Source organism: Protomyctophum bolini (assembly GCF_963924005.1).
Source record: "Protomyctophum bolini genome assembly, chromosome: 6".
In the NCBI taxonomy this organism is placed as follows: domain Eukaryota; kingdom Metazoa; phylum Chordata; class Actinopteri; order Myctophiformes; family Myctophidae; genus Protomyctophum; species Protomyctophum bolini.
The window spans coordinates 40,296,194-40,319,788 of NC_137867.1; the positions used below are offsets into that span (position 1 = coordinate 40,296,194).

The 23,595-nt window shown below is 42.3% G+C and overlaps 1 protein-coding gene across 2 annotated transcripts in view; it reads left to right on the forward strand.

Moving 5' to 3' along the window:
- Positions 1-1,381: 1,381 nt before the first annotated feature.
- zmiz2 (zinc finger, MIZ-type containing 2) overlaps positions 1,382-23,595 on the forward strand; it is a 37,786-nt gene continuing 15,572 nt past the window's right edge. The window contains exons 1-11 of one of the 2 annotated variants that reach the window (XM_080765445.1): positions 1,382-1,864; positions 13,217-13,295; positions 15,240-15,354; positions 16,052-16,239; positions 17,611-17,845; positions 18,916-19,158; positions 19,487-19,613; positions 20,542-20,660; positions 21,043-21,135; positions 22,762-22,948; positions 23,391-23,532. In XM_080765445.1, coding sequence (XP_080621571.1) covers positions 13,261-13,295; positions 15,240-15,354; positions 16,052-16,239; positions 17,611-17,845; positions 18,916-19,158; positions 19,487-19,613; positions 20,542-20,660; positions 21,043-21,135; positions 22,762-22,948; positions 23,391-23,532 — 1,484 coding nt within the window. In that variant the 5' untranslated portion in view covers positions 1,382-1,864; positions 13,217-13,260. The remainder of the gene's footprint in view (positions 1,865-13,216; positions 13,296-15,239; positions 15,355-16,051; positions 16,240-17,610; positions 17,846-18,915; positions 19,159-19,486; positions 19,614-20,541; positions 20,661-21,042; positions 21,136-22,761; positions 22,949-23,390; positions 23,533-23,595) is intronic. The other variant, XM_080765446.1, reaches the window with a different exon arrangement.

Genomic DNA, 23,595 nt, shown 5'->3' on the forward strand with positions numbered 1-23,595 from the left:
AGTACAAAAGTAAAAGTACTCTATTGTTGTCTGCTTGCATGTATGGTTTATGTTTTCTGTTGGGACTGCAGATGTAAATTAGCATATTGCTAAATCCAGTGTATTGATGTATTATTACGCATTAACATTCTTTAGAAATACAGATCCTCGATAATATTTGACTCGGAAGGTTTTATTATTACACATTTGTATTATATTATGCCAATGTGTATTTATTTCAGGCTAATCGTGCTCTGGTGCCGCTGGCAGACAAATCCTTGATGTGATCCCATCATCATCATGAATAAATTACAGCCGCTATGTGCCAAGGAAGCAGCCTGGCACGCTGGGAGATCTTCACCAAAAGCACACAGACACGTAGAACAATCCCCCAGGAGACATGATATGTCTAACCCTGTGTCTCTAATAATGGGACGCTTGTCCCAGTAGAGCAGTGGGTCCTGTCCCAACCTGTTAGTCTACTTGCCAGCCCATAGAGCCCCATTGTGACCCCGGACATTTTGAGTACCCTATAAGGTTTTATGTTAGAAATGTTGAGTATGGGTCCCCCCAGCATTTACAAACTGCCGGATGCTAACTTGCCTATGTAGTAATGATTTAGCTATAGGGTGCCCGAGCCGGCGACCTTCAGGGTCACCACAGTGTTCAAATCCATACTGCCACCACCATTAACAACCTATAAGGCAACAAAACGTCATTATGCTTTTAGTTGCATGTGACATGTCAAACTAGGGGTTTTTCATGATTCTGAATCCATCCCAAGAATTAGTTTTGCACGAAAAACACTCTGGGCTAAAAACGGCAACTGGCTATGGCCGGATGTAGCCCAAGGTGGTTAGGTGGTGGAAGTCGTACAAATGAAAAAATAAAAAATAAAATTGAGAATCACTGATTGTTTCTTTGACCTAACAACCCATTTGTTTTTGATTGAATACGTTAGTCAGAAATGTAAACAGCATGTGGCACAGTAAGACAACAGTTTCCATTGTGGTCCATTCAATGATGTAAACAAGTCTTACATGCCTTTTCTGGTTTTATCCTCTTGGTTTTTGTATTGACCTGTACTTCCCTTGAACGGCATACCATACCATTCTGCAATCTGTTAATAACATTTCCAATCAATCAACTTCCAATTCCAATTAGTTGAATTTGATGACTACATGATGAGGTGATTCAGTCAGTCAGTGACTCACACTTCTAATCTCTTATGTGCACAATGGTTTCTTCTTGAAATCTGCAAGGAAAGAATCTTCCTATGCTGGATGGTCACTCTGCCCCCCCCCCCCATCGCCCCCCAACAACCCCCCCCCCTCTCTCTCCCTACCAGGAGCAGGGAGCTAGACTAGAGAGAGCTCCAGTCTACAGTTGCAGTAGCTCTGTACATTAGATGTTTTATTTCCCCCCAGTGCAATGCAAAACAGGAAAAAGTAGGAGCTAAAAATGGCTAAATGTACTGCTGGTTCGGTAGTCTGTTTGTACGAGGAGGGCTATTAAAGACTGCACTGGGAGAGTCTAAAGAACAAGGGGATGGTGGTGGGTGAGAAGAACAAGATCTGAAGAAGGATAATAGGGGACCACACAGAGGAGCTGCTAGCTGCTGTTTCGAGGCTAGCTGGGCTGGCCAGCGGGGGCAAGAAGAAATCCAGTTTTTTTTCCACTCTCGGGGCTTGTATGTATCCTCTCCATGGGCAGGGCATTACCGGGACATATTGGACAATCTATCCTGGTTTGTGGTGTAACAACTGATCAATAAAGAACATCGATAACGCGGTGATTAATGATCCGGAGAAGAGGAGCTGGAGCTTGTTGGATCTGTAGTACTGTTCGGTCGGAGGAGTCGGACACGGAGGAAGCGAAGAAGAAGGTAGGTCGGAGAAAGAGAAAAAAATAATATCGGATTCGCCCTCGTTGGGGGCCTAATGAAAACGTCTGTGGTTGTTTTAATGGGACGTGGTTGAAAGGAAACCAGTGAAGAAAGAGACGATTGAGCCTCGGTGTAGTGAGAATGCATTCTTGTTGTGCGTATTGGCGGTGGCTAACTGCTACTAGCCTCCATTGTCACACACACACAGCCCGCTAGTCTAAAATGCTAATGCTAGGCCGCCTAGGATAAATACGCCGCCAAGGAGGCGACAGTGACGTTGCGATGTACCGTCGTGAAAGTCCAGAAAATGGCTCTGCCTGCCGTGCATCTTAACGGGGCTTCCTCTACGGCGCCTGTGACATCACTGACGTACCCTCGATGTTTTCTTTTTGTATCATCCCAGGGCTAGGCTATATATAATAATTATATATATATATATAATAGCGAGTAAGTGAGCTAACAACCTGGTTTTCACGTTCCCATTTGTGATTTGTTTATTTATTGCTGGTTTCGGGGCAAAGTGGTGTGGCGGTGGACGGAGTTCAGACTCGACACCCGCTGAACGAACACGCGTTGTCTGGTTACCTTTTAGCCGCTTCGTTAGCACGCTGGTGCTAATTAGCAGGAAGCAATGGTATGCTACCCGCTGCCATTGTAAACAGTGGCGTGTAGGTAAACTCGTTAGCTGGTGGTAGCGTAATAGCTGCTTTTTACTAGTAATAACACAGGCATGGATAGCATGTAGCGGTGGTAACAACAAGGCAAGAACCCGTTCAGAATGCTTCAGCATAAAGCATTAACAATTCGTTTACGAGAAATACTAATAGAGAAATCAATTACAACGGCATACAAAGAATAAAGTTTAAAGGTGCCAATGCAGAGTTACTTTACTTAATTTGCAAGTTGCACATTTATTATCGGCAATAAACTGCTTCTTCAGGACTTAATTAATCATGTTCCGCCAGCACATGCTTGATGCTCCTTCAGTATCTGTCTATCTTTTGCAACTACCAGTTTAAGGAGTATTTTATCTGTGTTCAGGTACCACATGTGGACACTGGACAGTGGTAGTTCGTAGTGGTTGGTAGCAATAATTGCAATGGTAGTAAAGGTACACAGTGAAATCATATGGGTCCATTTGGTTCCATTCATACTCTTAACCTTTTTTTATGGAGTTTGCAAGTCACTTCACAGCCAAGGTCTGTAATACATGGGCCAAGGATGGCACCCATTATCTCAATACTGATATATTATTGCAATTTTTAATTTACAACTCGTACTTACTAGTAATTAGTACTTTTAATTTGTATTGCAGTTTTATGTCTAAGGTATTTGTATCAAAGTTCATAAAGTTAATATAAGTATCACTAAATGCATTTTAAATTAATGTCCATATACTGTACATGTCTGACTATTGTGGGCTATTTGAGTGATGGAGTTTACAGGATTGATTGAATACTTTATAATAAGTACAGACTCAGAGGTACAGTTATACAATGCTAAAAGGATAACACAAAAAAGCCCTGAAGCGGGCTTCGTTCCATTGTGATCCTGTGTATTCAATTAATCGGTACATAATAAAAACATTCAATACTAGAGGGTATATGAGCATGCATGAAGTGAGTGGCAAGCAAATCAAGTGGCAAAGTGAGTTTAACATCGTTTAATGCAATCAGATAGGACTTTTCTGTTTGGATGTATGGGCTGTCAAGGCCAGAAAGTCGTTTTTTGCCACTCAGTCAGTAGGCATTCCTGCATAATGTCTGTGTATGATGATGATGTCACACGCATTCCATCTATACAAGAGATCATATAATACTAATACTAATATACTGTACATAATACTAGTAGCAGACAGTAAATGTATGTTCACAGAAAAACAGTGGGGTTAAATAATTTGGCAAGCTACAGAAGACTTGTCTAGGTGTACTACAGGGTTAGAAGACTTGTCTAGGTATACTACAGGGGAAGAAGACTTTATAGCTATACTACAGGGGAAAGTGCACGCAACAGTGTGGTCCCCTGGAGTCAAAGTTGCCCACCCCTTAGCATAAGTTAATTATTTTACAGAGCTGTGGAGGGAACTGGGTGGAGTGGAGCACTTTTACACAAAGTTAGTTGCTGGTCGTTTTCTCCCCACAAAATATTCACTTGAATTTCACTTGAATATTGTTGCTGACACTAAGGTCTCAGAGGGGCAAGTACAGGTCATGTTCTGATTGCCCCAACGGTCATGCCCACTTGCTCAAAAAAAACTACTTTACTTACTTTATTCTGAGGCTGTGAGATATGGACACCTCAATGCAAAATAATATCTCAATAGTTCTACAATAATGACTTATTTTAAATTCCACAGACCTCTTGTGTTATGTTTATAGCGAGCAAAAGACAGTTGGCTTCCCCACTCAAACGCACTTGCCCGTCAAGCAACCTGAAAGCAAACTCCACAAGCCAGATCGTTTTATTTACTTGCCACAGGCACAAGTTGGCAACGTTGAGTCACGTTAGTGTCAACCTTTGTGGCATATTGAAACTTTTTGCAGTAGTAGTAGCAGCAGATCTGCAAGCTCAAAACGTGGCACGAAGTGACTTGTTTTGAGCATGTCGATCTGCTACGTTTTTTAAAATTTGTATCCTGAGTCCTGGATTGTGAAAAATCGCAGATCTACTAGTCATGATGTGACACGTGAGCTTGTAGACTACTGGCTATATATTCTCTATTTTCCTTTTTAAAAGTTAGCCATTTTTTACGTTTCACCTATAATAACTATTACTTTTTATAATCAATTTAATCGATTTGTTTAAGAATGAACTAGTCTAGACCCCAGATTGGGTTCTGGGCCCTGTATCTGATGGGTCCTTATGTGACCACGTAATTTATCACATGATGATGATGATGATTTCTTTTCATTTACAGACTAACATTTTGAATGCTTCAGTTGAGGTTTCACGACTGTCACTTTTTGCATCATTATTTTACTAACTTGTAGCTGCACTTTAGCAATTATTAATGTGATTTTTATTTATTCCTTGATCAGTAGTTCTCAAGCTTTTTAATTTCAAGGACTTTTGAAAAGTACACGTTGGTATTATCGGATCGATACTCCGTATCAAGACTATCGACAGATACGCAAGTTGTGTAGGTATCGTTGTCGGGAGGTAAAAAGTGGTATCGGTACAGCTCTAGTCTGATCCACAACTTACAGATCCCCTCTCTCTCTCTCACACCACTCTCTTTTACCTTGTTCTCTTGCTTTTAACCTCCTCATCCCCTCGCTCTCCCTCCAACCTCCTCCTCTCTCTCTCTCTCTCTCTCTCTCTCTCTCTGGTGAATCACAGTTCCCCTTGGTTGCCATGTCAACAGACAGGTGTGTAGTTTGATTTGTTGTCTACTCTTTTCACTTCCCCAGCCAGTGAGGTGAAGAGGTGCAACTGACCCTGAATTATCGTCACGATCGTGCCATTTTATTTAACGTGTTAATTGTCTCTCTTAATTGCGATTATGATTAAAAAATATTATTATTTTTAATACATTGGAATATACAAATAAAAAATTGAACAAGGCAGATATGACAAATAACTGAAATACATACACAAAGAATGGACTGACATTTAATAACATAATATACAGTATTTGAGTTTGTAGATTGGCTCTTTCCACTATTTTTGAAAATATATGAAAATCTTTGGAAACAATTATACAGACATAATTGTGATTATCTTATCTTCAATTTGCGATTAAGCGATTATGTAAGCATTGGGACAGGCTTACCCTGAATCAGAAGCCTAATGCTTTCTGTTGAGATAGTTTATCTGGTTTATGATTTAAGTGCGAAATTGCCACGTCTAGTAACCCAGGTCTATAACACATGCATAAATATTATATATTAATCATATTATTTAATATACCGTAGTGTATTTTGCTCTTATTGACCACTCATTTAGCCGTATTTTGATAACCAACTTTTATTATCATTATAAACGGTAATTTCAGTCATGGAAGAAGAGGGGTTTAAGACCACAGCAAGTGTATATTCTATTTCACTTCACTATAACAAAAATATAGACAAAAAGTGTGTGTGTGTGTGTGTGTGTGTGTGTGTGTGTGTGTGTGTCTGTGTGTGTGTGTGTGTGTGTGTGTGTGCGCGCGAGAGAAATGCGTTGAGCTAGATTAATCAGAACAAAGAACGGAAGTTTCTTTTCCCTTTTGTGAATACTTCCTCATGAACTTCCTGCCATAACTTTCTTCAGTATGAGAGGAGGGAGAAGAGATTTAGCCCCCTTATAACAGAGATTCCACTATATAGTGGACTTTAGTGGTGTAAATAAGGTCCGTCATTAATGCTGTTTTTACCCAGAACCCCGCAAAGCCGGCGTAGGGAATATCGCTCCAGCCCAGTGTGTGCTTTTTCATGGCATGTCATGCTGCGCAACATGACAGCATCAGTGTGTAGTGTTACGCTATGCTACAGCTGTTCGTAAATTCTGTACGTTACATGCATACAAAACGGACTGATGATGTTAGCACACTGACTGCCGCAGGCAAAGAAGCTGATTTTCCTTCATCATAAACATAAAGGCTGTTTTTCTCCAATAAGGAGAGCGTGCTAAAGTTGTTGTAACAACTCTTTATCTACCTTTCCCATTTGCCAGCTCGCTCCCTTTCACTCTTTCACACAACTTGAGATGACATACAATAGCCTAAGCATTTACACGTGTCTTTATGTATTGTTTATTTAGACTAGTCTTCTTCTTCTTCGACTATAGAGGGTATGTGCATGCATAAAGTGAGTGGCAAAGTCAAGGCAGTGGCATCGTTTAATACAATCAGATAGGACTTCTGTTTGGATGTATGGGCTGTCCTGTCATGGCCAGAAAGTAGTTTTTTCCCACTCGGTAGGCGTTCCCGCATAACTTCAGGGTATGATGATGATGTCACATGCATACCCTCTATTCTAGACTAGACCTATTCCTTTGGGCTAATTGGTTTAAATCTGTTGTTGGCAGCCACTGTCGGGTCAAGAGGAGTGACTTGAATCTCACCCCATTTTCTCACAAAATAACAGCCTTTGTATTTTTCCATTGAAAACATTGCATCAGTCTTGTAATGACAGCCGGTCAGGTCGGGTCAGGTTGTGAAAATGGATACATTGAAGCAGGTTTGGTGGTTGTGCAGAGGGTGCAGGACAAACACAAAAAGACAGGCCCGTCCCGGGAGCAGTGTGCTTGTCGTGTGTGAAAGAGAGCGATGATGTTGATGCCAGTGTTGATTTCGTCGCCGAAAAATGTTCGTCGACTACCTTTTTCCACTGATGAAAACTAAATAAAAACGAAGCTATGATGACTAAAACTAAGACTATACTGACAATTTCGTCAACAAATAAAAACTAGACTAAAATGTTATAGGAAGGGACTAGTAGTAGAGGACCTGGCTAAGATATGTATGCACTTCATTTAAGAGAGAATATCTCAATTGTTCTTGGCAAATATGACCGCCGCGAACAACTTGGGAACTATGACAAATTCTCTATCCGGGACCAAATACCTGAAAATGACCACACCCTATTTAAAATGACCGCTAGTTGAAACATGGCTCTAACTTCTAAACCGTTGGAGCTACAGATTTTCTGAGATGCTCAAAATGTTCAAAATACTCATGTTTGAATACTCAATAGACCATATGCACACGGTGGTCATCTTTCCACAAGTTAATGGCAGGGTGGAAACTAGCCACAATTTGCCAAAGACATATATCCAAATCGACATAGTCCAATCTAATTCTATTAAATTATGTCAAACTCACCAACATGCAGCTGTACGAAAAGCTTTAATGATCCTCTTTCTATCTGCAAAGTGTTTGTTTCATAAAAATCCACGGTATTGTATGTTATGAGCTACTTTATGTAGAAATTCCTTGCAGGTGATTTCTTTCTAAGTATTGGAGTTTGGAAGCGCTCATTGAATAATCACTCAACGGTCCTGCGTACCACCTGTTTTGAATTTGCACATAATGCAGGAGGCAGCAGGATGCTGCGTTACTGAAAGGGAGCGCTTCCAAACTCTGACACCTGCAAGGAATTTCTTGACATAAAGTAGCTCATAACATGTCTATGTTGGATTCTTATGAAACAAACACTTTGCACATAGAGCATCATTCAAGCTTTTTGTACAGGTGCAATGTTGGTGAGTTTGACATAATTTAATACAATTAGATAGGACTTTGTCTGTTTAGATGTATGGGTTGTCAATGGCAAATTGTGGCTAGTTTCCACCCTGCCATTAACTTGTGGAAAGATGACCGCCGTGTGCATATGGTCTATTGCGTATTCAAACATGAGTATTCTGAACATTTTGAGCATCTCAGAAAATCTGTAGCTCCAACGGTTTAGAAGTTATGTTTCAACTAGCGGCCATTTTTAAAAGGTTGTGGTCATTTTCAGGTATTTCGTCCCGGATAGAGAATTGGTAAGTAAACTGGTAAGTGAAAACTATTCAAGAGACTATGACTAAAACTAAAATCAAAATTTGCTGCCAAAAACAACACTGGTTGATGATGCCTAACACAATTTACAATGGCTGATTCGTTTGTACAACATGCTTATTGCTTAATGTGTTATCTGAAATATAAATATAATGGAGGATACATGTGTGTGTGAGATGCATGTGGGTTTAGGATTATCTGGGCAGATTTTAAAGCGTTCTAGGATCAAGCCTCTCAAGTCTCAACATTATTCGAACTTAACACTTAGATGTTAATTTGAAATGTTCACAGCAAATTAATTATTGCCTCTAGGCGGGGGAAAAAGTTGAAATCACAACCATTATTTTTGTCTATACGAGATCACAATTAGAAACCACATATTTATTCAACAAAAAGAGTATTCTTCTGACAGTTTGTATGTTGAACTGTCTTGATATGCAATGTTGTTTGTCATAATGAGATTAGCTCGAGCCAATCAAATTAACAAGGGCATAAAAAACTCCTTGGGTAGGAGTCTCATCAAGCTACACACAACACGCGCGCACACTCCCCCCCCCCCCACACCCACACACACACTTTTTTTTTTACAGTATAAGAGTAACAAGACAAGAGTATAATTATATTTATAGTGTAGTGACCTCTGATTATATTGACTGAAATTGTGCAATTGTTATTTCAATTAAAATAAAAAAATATAATATATTTGGAAACTATAACAATGAAAAAATCCATAGAGTAACTTCTTCGACACTAACAACATCTATGAGGGTGTGTGAGTGTGTGTGTTCAGGAATGTGTGATCACCCCTCCCCCCTCTGCACTATAAACGGCCCCTCCCCTCTGTCTGCCCTTTAACCAAAACACACACACAGTACACTAAAACCCACACAGAAGACACAATGTGCACGCAATGCGCATGTGCGATACACATGCACATTGCACACACACCAAGACACACGTTTGACAGTGGGGGGGGGGGCTGGGTCTGTGTGTCATGTGACACTGTGTTCTGTCCAGTCAGCAGAGTTCAAGTCAGTGTTGCTTAGCAACCACCAATTAGTTCCAGGAAATAAAAAACTGGGAAGACTTCAGTCTAGTACTTCTAGTACTGGTCTGAATGTTTCCTCTGTGTAATACAAACTGTACTACTACTATTTAATCACATATGGTTGACCGGATGGTGGAGTCCCTTAGGACTGTATACTAGTGTCTTTTGTGTTTTCTGTTATCCAATATATGACAATTAATCGTCAACTTAAATGTGTAATCGTGACAGCCCCACCCATGCAGAAACATGAAGGAACACCTCCTCCTGCTCCACAGGCAGAGAGCGGGTGTCTGCCTGGCCTGCCTGGCTGGTGGCGCCAGTGGTATGTCATTGTAGTTTGTTCCAGGGTTGGTCCAAATCTGAGGCCAGCTGCCATGGCTCTCACCAGGAGGAAACCGCTAGATTCTCCAGTCCAGAAGATGACGAATTATGAGACCTTTCTTACTACTAGGGGACAGGGGTTGGGATCCGGAATCGGTGGAACCGGATCCACAATTTTGTGGAACCAGGACTTTTCCTGGTTTTCCCAGAACTCGTAGAGCTAGAGCCCGTATGTGTGGACTTGTAATTTCTGATTATTTTGGGGGGGTCACGGCCTGAAATGGGTGAGAACCTGTGAGCTAGCCTGTGACCTCTGGCTCGTTGAAACAGTCCGTTCTTTGTAGCGCACGCTGTTTAATCGACGCGGTCAGTGAAGTGGATTAGTGGATTGTGGTCATTTACTCGACGGAGCGTGGCCGCTTGTCCGTCGCTTCAGTTCCAAGTCCTCTTTACGGAAGGTAACGCCGGTTTATGACAGCAGAGCTGTCAACGCTTGGTGGATCATCCCGGGGAGTGTTTGATAAGGACACGTCCAACCTCTATCGCCTTTCAGTAAGGGGATTCACAGCGTCATAACCGTGAGTGACTGACGGTGACGGTTTAGACTGACATTTATTAACTTTTTTTTGCCGGGGAATTTTTAAGTGGTGCAACCACTTCCTTAAGTGACTATGTGTGTGGGTCGGTGGCTGGGTGTGAGCACGAAAACAGCACACAAACGCACATATTAACTGTATATATATGGTGATTTCGGGTGTGCCAGTACAGTAGAGGGACCCCCACACGGTAACTCTGTCATTTCCGGGGCCCCGGGGACCCCCACACGGAGTTGCACCACTTACTTCACACGGGTGTGATTTCTCATAATGATATAAGCCCTGCCTTCCATTACCCTCCAAAACGGGAGGATGCACTGTTATTCCAAATCCATGGAGAGCGCCGTAGATTTAGAGAGATTAGAGAGTTTTGTCAGGCCGTAAACAAGGAAGTGAACGGCTGTGCGCATGCACGGAACATGTCTAGGATTATATCATTGAAAAGGACCTAAAGACGTGTATACACGTCCTTAGCACAACTGCCTTTGTTATTGCGTTGCGTGCCTGAACATTCTTTGTGTGGGTCATATTTCTTGAACATTGTTTGACCACTCTTGAGTGACATTCTGGAACAGTACTTAGACTGTGGGAAAACGTATGAACATTTATGGCATTTGGGGTTTTGAATTCAATACACTGTGGGCAAACACAGTACTCTGTGTGTGTTTGTATTTACTTTATGGTTTTCAATGGTCTTGTGTGTTTATTGTTTGTTTGCAGGGGTCAATATTATTATTTTATTATTATTTTTGACATTATTTGTCAATCAAATGCACAGATACAGTGTATCCAGTGGCCTACGATGAAGTCTAAAGAGGAGGGAAATCGGGAGCGAGTCTGCAGGTTGTAACTGCAATGGGGAGTTTGTTCCACAGTGTGGGAGCCGGGAGGGAGAACAGTGAGATGTGTCGAGCAAACTTTGTCCGGGTGATTTTGGGAAGGTTCAGACACCTTCGCCCTGTGTTAGCTGATCTGAGGTTCTATACTAGGATTGGATCACAGGCTTAGAAGGTATGGGGTTAGTGTTGTTGGTGTTATTATTATTCAACCCCATTTGTCAGATTGGGACTGGCACCCCTTCAGTTACAGCAAACTGCTGCAATGGTGTCCGTCTGTCAGGGTATTCCACTTTTTGGTGGCAGAGTAGTAGGATGAGAAGTTTCCCATGTTTGTTCTAAATGTGGGCGGTGCCAGATCGTTGTCGCTCCCTCAGTTTTCAGTATTGAGGTCAGAGGTATTAATATACACACATGGCTGTCAAAATGCCATGGTTGTACAAAAATGAATTAAAGAGCACAAAGATATTAGTGCAATTGTGTATATCTCTATTCTCCACCGTGCTCTAACCACCCTAGAAACACCTATACATATGTTTTGCATTGCATTATTATCAGAAAGACATTATGACCGAAATAAAGTAGCGCTTAAGCTTTACTGAAATCATTGTTTCAGATGCAACCAATACAGAACAATACTACTACTTCCTTCCTACTACTGTACATGGGTCTACTCTACACCGTACTACGTACATAGGACCACAATGGAAACAAGTCCCCAGGGCATTTTTTAGGTATCCTTTTTGTCTGACTAATTAAGTATTCAATCAATCAATCGGTCCACCTTACGTTGTTAACTTGACAAAAAGAACAGATTGGTGTCCTAACATGTGCCGCAACTTGTTTATTAGCGCTGAGATCCCTTTTCGTTGGTGGTGAGGATTTGTGATAGAGATGTTGTTGGCTCATCTTCAGCATCCTTTTGGCCCCAAAACGATGAAAAGAACGACATTGGGTTAAGCTTTTAGTTTATTTCCTTCTTCGCCTCCCTCCCATCATCATTTACAAAATATCACATTCAAAGTCGTCAGGTTTGAAGTGCTAAGTCAAGTAATCAACAATGTGTGTCTGCGTGATATTTTGGGGGGATTTCTATTCTACGGCAACATTTCCTTCTTTCCTTTCTATTTTGCTTTGGTTGTAAGGAGGACAAAGAAGTCTGACTGGATGGAGAGATGGAGAGTGGAGGTGAAGGAGAGATTGAGGGGAAAAGCTGTGTGTAGATGGAGAGGAGAAGAGAAATGGAGAGCGAACCATACCAATAATAAAGAATGAATATAATTATGAAGGATAGAGGAGAGGGGGGGGGGGGGGCACTGTGTGTGTGCGTGCGTGCGTGCGTGCGTGCGTGTGTGTGTGTGTGTGTGTGTGTGTGTGTGTGTGTGTGTGTGTGTGTGTGTGTGTGTGTGTGAGTCTATTTATAGCTGTGTCTCCTCTAAGCACATAGGAATCTGGGAGACACACAGTACACTGTGCGGTAAGGAAGAAGACAAAGAAAAACAGAAACACCAATACATTTCAATATGTTCCGGTACATTCCAGTACATTTCAGTATGTTCCAGTATATTTCCAGTATGTTCCAGTTCATTCCAGTACATTTCCAGTACATAGTGTGTCCGTGTAGGAGACATGCTGGCAGTACTACAAATGGGAGCGGGCATAGCCATCTTTATATAAACTTCACTTGTAGTATTGGTGGCTAGCAGTGCACATCTCAATCTCATATGCCAGACGGACAGTATGCATCTGATTAGCCTGGAAGAACGATTGCTCTGCGATTTGTAATTTACAAAAATAGCATAGTTATCAACTTGCCGTTGACTGATTAGAGGAATATTTAGGAATTTAGGTACTGTACAGTGTACATCATCAATTTTAGAAAATATTTTCAGAAGAAATATAAAAAATTGTGAATAATTTATATATGTTTTTTGTGTGTCAGTACTGATCTACAATGACCTTAACATGTGACCGTACAACCCTGGCAGTGGTAGTGCCTTGCTCATAGGAGTTGTCAATAATTGAAATCATGTCTTGTTTGTGTGTGTGTGTGTGTGTGTGTGTGTATAGGCTGTCATCCGTCGGAGGAGTTTGGGGTCACTCGCCCTCTCACCATGAACCCCCTCAACCAGATGAAGACAAATCACAGGTATGTGCATAATGCGCTCACAAGAGGGTAGTTGCGATCCTTTTTAGGATTGAATTGATTCCGGTTCCGTTAACGGTTCCCTTCGCCCATTCCTATAGGGGGTTCTAAATGGACCCTTACAGGTCTGTAACGAGTGTACACATGAAAGATCCATTTGTACACTCTCTCTCTGAGTTATGGTGGCCCTTGAAATGTTTGAGAACCTTTGACTGGTATCTCACATAAACCAGATGTGACTGTGATTAATCTGGTTCCGGAAACTGTCCCAAATGTGACGGAACCGATTCAGGTTTCGTCCCACACGAGAATTGTATTTCCAATTCTGGGGTGAAATTATGGAATGGTTTTACGGTTAAAAAAGATGTGCAAACATGAAACTGTAAGCTCAAAGACATGATTTTAATGAGGTACACGGATGAAGAAGGTGCTGGATATGGGTGTGTAGGTAAGGTGTGTGGTGGGTGTGTTTGTGTGTAATAAGTGTATGTGTGTAGAAATGTAATATATATGTATACGGATATCACAGATTTAGTTAAGTATTTGAATAGATTAATGAATGATATGAAGTATTAATGTAAAGGGGGTGGGCGCAATAAGCCATGCTTCTTCTCACTCCTTTTGAATATGCTTTATTTATTTTTTATTTTTTTGGTACTGCATGTTATGATGTTTTTGTTTGTTTATATTGTTTTTAAAATTGCTTTATTCAAATAAAAAATCAATCAATTAATCACATTATTTCACTGGACGCCAACATGAAAGTTAAACAGGACAACGTTGTACAAGCTATGATAGTTCCATTTGGTGACAATGTTATGTTTACAGACGCAACCAACATGTACTATTACAAATGCTGTTTGGTTTGTTGACAAGTTAGCTTGCCAGATTCAGTGAATGAAACAAGCGACCAGGTCTATGAAAACAAACCAGTTTCACCACTTGAGCCCAGCTATTTTCAAAAAGAAATCGTGAAAGCAAGTCCAAATAAACAACTACACTTCAGAAATAATCCCAAACTAAAGCAACGGGCAACTATGGATATTAAGCTATAGTACAGGAAAACTAGCCCAAAGTTGCTTATATTAAGCAGAACTGACAACACTGCAAACAAGCACTGTCAATATATCATTTATACATTTCCTAATCAAGGCAATAAAAAGCATGTAATCTTGCACCATTAACGACCTACCACCTGTTGAATCAGAATTCAGGACGCCGTCAGAAGATGTCATGATTGTCATATCCAGTCATAAGACATGATGAAGAGCACATAAATACATAACGTTTACACTACATTATTATTATAAAAGCACACATACAGTACATGCAACGTTTGAAACCACCAACAGCACCGGCTGTTGACATTTGTTTATTGAAATAAATATTACGATGACAATAACTAAGTATTTTAAGTGAAAAGAACGATTACTTGTAACAGTATTTCTCCATAATAAAGATGGCTAGCCAAAGCTAGATGGCTAACTAGCCATATCTGCTGTCACCATAGAGCATAGTTATAAATAATACTCTAAAGGTTGTCACCTGTCTTAATGATTGTTGTTGGTCCTTCTGCTTGATCTTCTTCCTCGGGAGTTCTCCATCACAGTTTATGATGGCATAAATACTGGTGTAGTTTTGACAACCAAACATGCCATCAGCCCTTGCAAGTTGCAACAACAACAACAACGTTGTTGTTGTTGTTCACTTCCTGAAAATGCAGCATTGCTTTCTGGGACAGCTTCATAGTGTCACAGCTGCCATCTATTGGACGAGTAGATGCTTGCACATTACAGTGATTTATAATCCAACGCAAGGACTCTGCATATATAAAATAACCTTGCGTTTTTTGTGTCCGTTTGACTCCCCCACGCAAGGAACAAAAGTGACTATGTAGAGGCCTTAAGTGTGCTTACACCCTAAGTGTGTGTTTTGTTTTGTTCTCAGTGACGGTTCGTACCCTTATGACCCCTCCTCCTGGCAACAGCAGAGCAATCAGCCAACCGGATCCCTCTCCGTGGTAACCACCGTCTGGGGCGTGACCAATCCCTCGGCCAGCCAGGTATGACATCACGTAGGAGGAAATGACCCTTTTCGAGGGGCGCTATGTCCAGCTTTGAGGGTCTGTGTAAACGCAAACATTGAAGACAAAAGTGTGTAAACACAAACATTGAAGACAAAAGTGAGAACGCAAGTTGTGATTGGCCAGAATGATATGATGTATGATAATAAGAGCGCCCCTCAGTTCACATGTGGGTGATGTTTGATGTCCAGCTGTGTGTGTGTGTGTGTGTGTGTGTGTGTGTGTGTGTGTGAACTGTCCTTGTTAGGGCGGCTGTGGCTCAGGAGGTAGAGCAGGTCGTCCAATGATCCCTGGGTCGGCGGTTCGAATCCCGGCTCCTCCTGTCCACATGTCGAAGTGTCCTTGGGCAAGACACTGAACCCTACATTGCCTCCAATGAGTCGATCTGGTGTGAGCTTGCCACCATTGGTGTGTGAATGTGGGAAGTGAGGACGCTGGCGTCGACTGTTCGCCGCTTCACCTCCCAATGTATGAATGAATGAACCATTGTAAAGCGCTTTGAGCACTTGGAAAAGCGCTATAAAAATGCAATTCATTATTCATTAACAAACATTAAATGCCATTGACAATGAAAGGACAATTTTGAGTGTTTGTGTAAACACAAACATTGCGTAACAAATTTATCTTTGTCTCTCTCTCTCTCTCTCTCTCTCTCTCTCTGTGTCCTCTCTCCCAGGGTCTAATGGGCCCAGGTTCTAGTGGAGGTTCCATGATGCCTGGACAAGGGGCTCCAGGTATGGGTGGAGGTCCAGGCAGTTACATGGGCCAACAGGGCTACCCAGAGCCCAACAAGAGCTACCTCAGCCAGGCCATGTACCCCAGAAACACTGGGGGGTACCCTGGAAATACACCCTATGGTGGGAGGTACGTATGCAAAGCGAGAGGCGGAGGAGAGAGAGAGAGATGATGATGGCATGGAGGAGGGGTGGTGTAAAGTTGGCTGAATGGCCAAGGCTCCAAAAAGTGACAGATCCAGCAATACCTTTTAGGGTGTTTAATTTCTCCCCGATGCAGGTTATTCACAGTGGAAAGGCCTCGAACAAAACAAAACACTAAAGACTAACTTACAAAAAGACAACATAGAAAAACACTTGAAAACAAATTAGGGAAAGAAACCCAGAACTTGAGAAACTGCAATGACGGGCCCCTTAGCAGCTCTCCCTGGGTGTTAAATTCTGGTTACCTTCTGGTTGCCTCAAGCCAAACTGAACTAACTCACTGCCCCTGCAGCCTCCCTCTTAGCAAGACTATACCAAGGTTACAGTTCTGTAATTGGTAACCCACTTAACTCAACCTCTGGCTAACCACGGCCCATGAGTTAACTTACACAATTATCTAGTTTACCTAAACCAATTCCAAAACATTTCAGAATACATTACATGCGCCACAACCTAAAGATACATAGAACACATAACACAAGAGCTCTTCTAACCCAGACAGACACCCCTCCTGCTCTATAGCACTTGGTACCTTCCTCGGTCAAGAGGATCACCAGGTGTCAGGAGAGCCAGGTGCCAAACAATCATAATTAAACACAATTGACAACATATATGCTGTGAATCTATGCACAGTACTCGTGTTCTCTTCCACCATTCACTGCGAGTTACCAATAATAAAAATATGCACTCATGTTCATTTCAACAGTCTTCCAAGCCGGCCGGCAAAGTTAGGGATGCAACTGTGTAATTTAGGTATGAGCATTGCTCTCCATCAGTGTATGTGTATAGGGCACGGGCTGCCCCATGACAGGTGGCATGTTTGATGGATGGATGGATTAATTAATTGTAACAGTGATAGGCTAAATCAAAAAGGGTTGGAAAAACACTGGATTAACACCCTGCACAGGACGAAGTTCTCCGTCCTTTAAATTAGTAACGCCCAGATCAAAAGGATGGAGATTATTGATATCAAAACCGATCGCATCGCTCCACAGGCTGGGAGCGTCTGTTGAAACGTGAATAACTCTTGATCTAAATCATTCCGTCCAATTCTAAGAAAAGATTATGTGTTAGACGGCCTACTGCGGTCCCGTCGCTAGTCGCGTTAGAATTAATCATACCTCCCGTTATTGTCGTTCACCTCGGGAGTGTTTTGGCTACATCAAGCTACTTCAGCCACATCCGGGATAACATCCGGTCCGTCGCTAAATGTGCTCCGCTGCTATGATTTAATGGATTCAAATAACCCTGGGCATTCGGGGTGTTAATTGATCGTTTCAATGTTTTGTCCTGACAGTTACCAGTCCAGTGGAGTTGGTAACCGTGGTGACTTCACCCAGGCAGCGGCCGCCGCGGCGGTCGCTGCGGCAGCGGCCGCCACCGCCACCGCTACAGCCACGGCGACGGTCGCTGCCATCCAGGAGAAACACAACCAGGAGATGAACTATGGACAGGTGAGCGTCCATCCACAGCACTCTGCTATAGTCGCTGCCATCCAGGAGAAACACAACCAGGAGATGAACTATGGACAGGTGAGCGTCCATCCACCGTTCTCTGCTATAGAGTGTCGCAGTCCCGCCGTCTTTCAGAACGACGAGGGACCCAGAAGAGAATTTCCCATAATTTTTCCCATAGACGTTTCAAAAAGTATTTATTTAAAGACCTGTAGGCCTCAGACAAAGCCAACTCGGATCGTGACAAATCATGACACAAAACACAAATTTTTCCGGCCGAAACAGTTGAAAGAAGAAAAAGTACAACACGTTTTTGTTGTTTTTCTTCTTTGCAACGCTCTATAAGAGCTGGTCAAACATTGGCCTAATTGTCAAATATTAAAGCGTTGTGAGCTTGTAGATCGGCTATTTTCACAATATTTATCTGTTGAACAGAATGAGGCATGTAATGCTTCAATTCCAAGTTCTTGTCAGCGTGAGGGGTCCCCAGTTCAAATATGATTATTTTGCGGGGTCCCCAGTTTGAATATGATTATTTTGGTAGGTCTCCCGTTCAATCATGATTATTTTGGGGGGTCCCCAGTTCAAATATGATTATTTTTGGGTGGTCCCCAGCTCAAATATGATTATTTCTGGGTGGTCCCCAGCTCAAATATGATTATTTTGGGGGGTCGCAGCCTGAAAAGGTTGAGAACCACTGAGATAGAGCACCAGTCATATGAACAACACCTCTCTGTCTGTCTTCTATTTTAAGCGTCACATAAAACAAAAAACTGTTTTGCGTTTGCAGGTCTGCCTTCAAACTGCACTCAAAGTTATGCTATTAAGTTTGAGTCTGCACTCAAACTTATGCAATAATATTCCTATGATGTTTATGAAATTGCATATGAGAGTATTATATCGTTGCTGTCGGGAGGAAACCGCCTAACTCATTTTTATTTCTTGAAAAACGAACATTTTGGAGTGGTTTCTTCTCTACAGCAGAGATATAATGTATAGATAATAATCTATACATGGCAATACTAAAAGAGCTATTTATCGTTTTTGGTAAAAAATAAATCTGCCTGGCTGGTTGTTCTAGTTTGTTCCTGTTTGTCTGTCTGTGTTTTATCGTGTGTGCATTTGTGTTACATCTCCGTTCCTTCCAGATGGGTGGACCTCAGGGTTATAACCAGCAGTTCATGACCCACGCTGGCCCCCGGGGACCTCATGGCATGGGTCCAGGAAGCATGGGCCCCAGCCCCGGTAGTAGGGGCCCCCCCTCCATGGGCCCCATGTACGGCCCTGGTGGGGGAGGCCAGAGAATGGCCCAGCACCCAAACTATGGCCCTGGACCCCAGCAAGGCCCCCTGCGGCCCCCACAGGGCCTCAAACGACCCTACAACTCGGAGGTAATCCAAATTTCTGATTAATTACTGTGGTCAAAACGACCAATATCGATATTGCAATACAAGTTTACTATTAATTGTGCCGTCTTTAACCCATTAAAACAGGGAAAGCAGAATTCTGTGTCATTTTAATGTGTTTCATTTTTGTATTGGCTATTAAAAAATGTACAAGCTCACAGCGCGCCACTTCGTGTCGTACTGCAAGCTTGTACGTGAAAAAAATCTTTAAAGTGCGAGAACTTCTGATGTAGAAGGCATTTGTAGAATCGGCTCCAGGTCTTAATAAAACGAACTCATTTTGCTGCTCCTCTCTTCCTCACTCCTCTCTCAGTCTTTTCCAGGGATGGCTCAGCAGTATGGCGGTCCAGGTTCCGTTGGTCCCGCGGGTTCAATCCCCGGTTCTGCTGGTCCCAACCACCCAGGAGGACCTGGCCCGTACAACCTGCAGTACCACACAGGTATGTCTGTCTGTCTTTCTGTATGTATGTCAGACAGACCACACAGGTCTGTCTGAAATACAGTACTAAACTTATACTGTAGAAAACTCTCCGTCCATGGCATGTTAAGAAATTTTTACTTTGGTACACTGGCAACTGGTAAAACATATTCCCATAAGAACGCATGGCAGTTGAATATGGCTTGTTTTCACCAAAAAACGCAGTCTTGGTAAATAAATTAGAGACAGAAGCATTTTTATGAATCCTTTAGCCTTGGAGTGGATGGGCTGGATTTCTTTTGTTTCTTTTTTTCCCCTTTTTTTGTCATGTGATTTCCAGGTGTGTTCTTCTCTGGGAGTCCTGGCATCCTTCATCATAGGTTGGCGAAGAGCACCCTTTAGCGTAATCACTGAAAACACCAGATGACGTAGATCTACGTCCATGGATTTGAGATGACTTAGATCTACGTCCCTGGGCAGTCAAAAACACGTCGAATGCTGCCAGCATCTTTCACACTAAGCGAGTGCCAGCAGATATGGCAGATTTTTCTCTGAAAAGCCCTGCCTTCCGTTCCCCACCAAAACCGGGAGGCATAATGTTCCATTCTTACCTCATGGTGGTCACGCTAAAAGTCTCTCTAGAAACATTTATATTCCAAACGAGAGGCATGCTGAAGTCAGAAATGAAGACAGAACATTGCCCATCTGGTCAAAACCACAGAGAGTTCCCTAGATTAGGAGATACGAGCCATTCTTTCTGAGCCGTAAACAAGGAAGGGAACCAGCAAGAGAGTACTGTTGCAGAAGGAGAGGCTAACCAAAAAACAAAAATCAATAAAAAAATATTTTTGGTGTTTTACGCATTATGTTATGCTTTAGCTATTTAAAAATAGCAGATCTCCCTAAGCTCCTCCACTAAAGTGGACATGTCCTTCTCTGTCCTTCTGTAGGTCCAGGTGGCCCAGGCCCCGCCCCGCAGCGCTCCGGCTCCTCCCCCTCATACCAGAGCCACAAGATGCCCCTCCCACAATACAACCCCTCGGGCCCTCCCAGCTCACAGTACTACAAGGTAATGTAGAATACAGTTGTTGTTACTAGGGCTTCCACTTCTAATGATTTTTACTAGTTGACTAGTTGTTTAACTAAAATAATCTAGGTGATCTTGAGGCCTACAAAACAGGAAAACCCCCCCTCCCTTTTTTTTCTCCTTTCTTATCAACTAGTACCAACAAGGTCGACTAGTTGAATAGTCGACTAGTTGCTTAAAGCCCTAGTTGTTACCCTGTCTGATATAACCCGCCACGCATGTCGGGAGCCAGGGGTGATTTATAACCCTATGGTCAAAACTAGTAGTAGGCTATACATGTTAAATCTAGCAGGAAACCCTAGATTTTATTTTTGCTTTGATCCCCTGTGTGTGTGTTTGTGTGTGTGTGTGTGTGCGTGTGTAGCAGGAGCAGTTTAATGGGCAGGGTGGCACATTAAATCCTCTGGCCGCAGGTGGCGCAACTGGAGCCTACAACAACTTCAACCAACCAAGTGGGGTGAGACACTGTTTGCGTGCTTGCGTGTGTTCATTGCAACTGTATGTGTTGACTTCCCACCTTGAGTAGAAGTCTGCTGCAGGCCTTTGTGTGTATTTTAAACTTGCTTTATTGTATTGTATTTCTTTTCTGTTTTGTTAGGCGACCTTGAGTGACCTGAAAGGCGCCATATAAATAAAATGTATTATTATTATTATTATTATTATTATGTCCCCATAGCACGGCATAATAATCATTCTATTCATCTGTCCACAAATTGTATTATTGTTCTTGTAACCACTATTGGCACTGGGTGGTTCAAGAGCGTGAAATATTCGATTGACTGAAACCTGAAGGAATATATACAATTAGTTTATTTAAACTCCCCCCAGAAACCAACATATGAATATCAATACAGACATGGTACAAAACATAATATAGAAAACACAACAACCACACATGACGGCACACAACTGATTCTCTGCTTCCAGCAGAGAATTCAGGACTTCCTTTTCCCTGGAGCCACATCAGCAATCACTCACTAGGGGATGCCGAAGGTCCTCCCCAAGCCACCAGTGAGATATAATCGCCCCAGCTGGGCATGCCTGGAAAACCTCCCTGGGGACTGGGGAGGTGACAAGGAGGCATCTCTACTAGATTCCTCAACCACCACTACTGGCTCTTTCTCTTACGCAAAGGAGCAGCGGCTCTACGCTTGAGTCTCCCTCTGACTGAGCTTTCTCACCTTTCCCCTTCAGGGAGTAGGAATCAAGAATGTCCTGCAGAGAGCAGCTTCGCCCTCAGGCTCAGATCTCTTTTGTATCTGTCTCTTATCCATCCTAACTATCAGGAGCTGTGGCTCTTTTATTCAAAAGACTATGACTAAGCTAAATCAAAATTAGCTGTCAAATTCAACACTGTCACGGACAAATTTGTATGGGTCGCGAGTAAATACCCCTTTATTTTTTGTTTCGTATATTTTGTTTTTAATTATTTTTTCTAAAGCTTTTCCAAAAAACTATTTTTACAAACAAATTCTAACTTATTTTTTTCAATACTTGTGTGCGAAAATAGAATCTACAAGCTCACAACATGTCGCATCACAACGTGTTGTCTATTTTCACTATGGGGTCCTCTTTTGGGTCTCGCGCTAAATAGGTTGGGAACCACTGCTCTAGACTTGGCACAATTAATAACCACCTGGTAGTAGTTGCCAATATCAGATGACTATTTCAGTGCCCTGCTTTTCACGCAGGTCTGGGCTTTGGCAATCTCGTGTTGCCAGACTGTTGCCTCTCGCAATTTCCAAATGCTTCCGTCATACAGTCTGGAGCATCGGAATCTCTATCATGAGTAAAATATAAAGCGGGACTGGAGCCTCCTCCCCACTTCCGTTTCGTCACGCAAATTCAAACAAATATAAATCATCTAAGCATATATAGCTTGCTGTTTAGCAGAAGGAAATGAAAAAATTAAATATATTATATAGATATTTTTAAATATATTTTCGTGAACGGAAATGGCAGCTTCCTTAACTCGAATTTAAGGAGACTACCGGTATATAGTATTCGGAGATTGTAGAATATTTGTCTGGCTTAAAGGTTACCCTTTAAGATTTCTCTCTCTCTCTCTCTCTCTCTCCCTCAGCCCGGTCGAGTTTTGCCAGGTTACCCCAGCTCTCCTCTCCCTGGTAACCCGACACCTCCCATCACCCCTGGAAGTTCCATGGCCCCACCCTACATGTCACCCAACAGTGATGTGAAGCCGACACCTTCTTCCTTCCTGCCAGACATCAAGCCAAATATGGCCAACCTGGTTCCTCCCCCTCCTACTGGTAGGTATAAAGACACACACACAGGCCCACATGTATCAAAGTGGTGTAGACCGAAAATATGGACGTACAGCTAAATCGCCGCAATTGTCTGCATTTATCATTCCATCGTTACTTTTGACTTTGACGTACCTTGCGCCAACGCTCACGTCTGATCGGCATCTAGTGTAGGCTTTGTTTTTCAATACTAGACAATAGTAGCATTGTCTATTGTCATATTTGACAGGCATCTGGACACATGTATCCACCCCAAAATTAGGCATACATGCATGGACATGCAGGCCTATTTTATATCCAAGTGACAGCCTTCCTAACTAGGTACCAAGGTGATAGGATATATCCTCCTTCCTAACTAGGTACCACAGTGATAAGATGTATTCATTGAAATGAGTAATTCAATTGAGTAATTATAATGTTGAATGTTTGTTGACTTCCTGGTTGTTAGGTAACCCCAGCGACGACCTTCGGCTGACCTTCCCTGTGCGTGACGGTGTTGTATTAGAACCCTTCAGACTGGAACACAACCTGGCCGTTAGCAACCACGTCTTCCAACTCCGAGACTCTGTCTACAAGACTCTTATATTAAGGTACTACACCATATATCATATATATATACTCTATAGAAGTGGTTCTCATAGACTTGTTTTCAT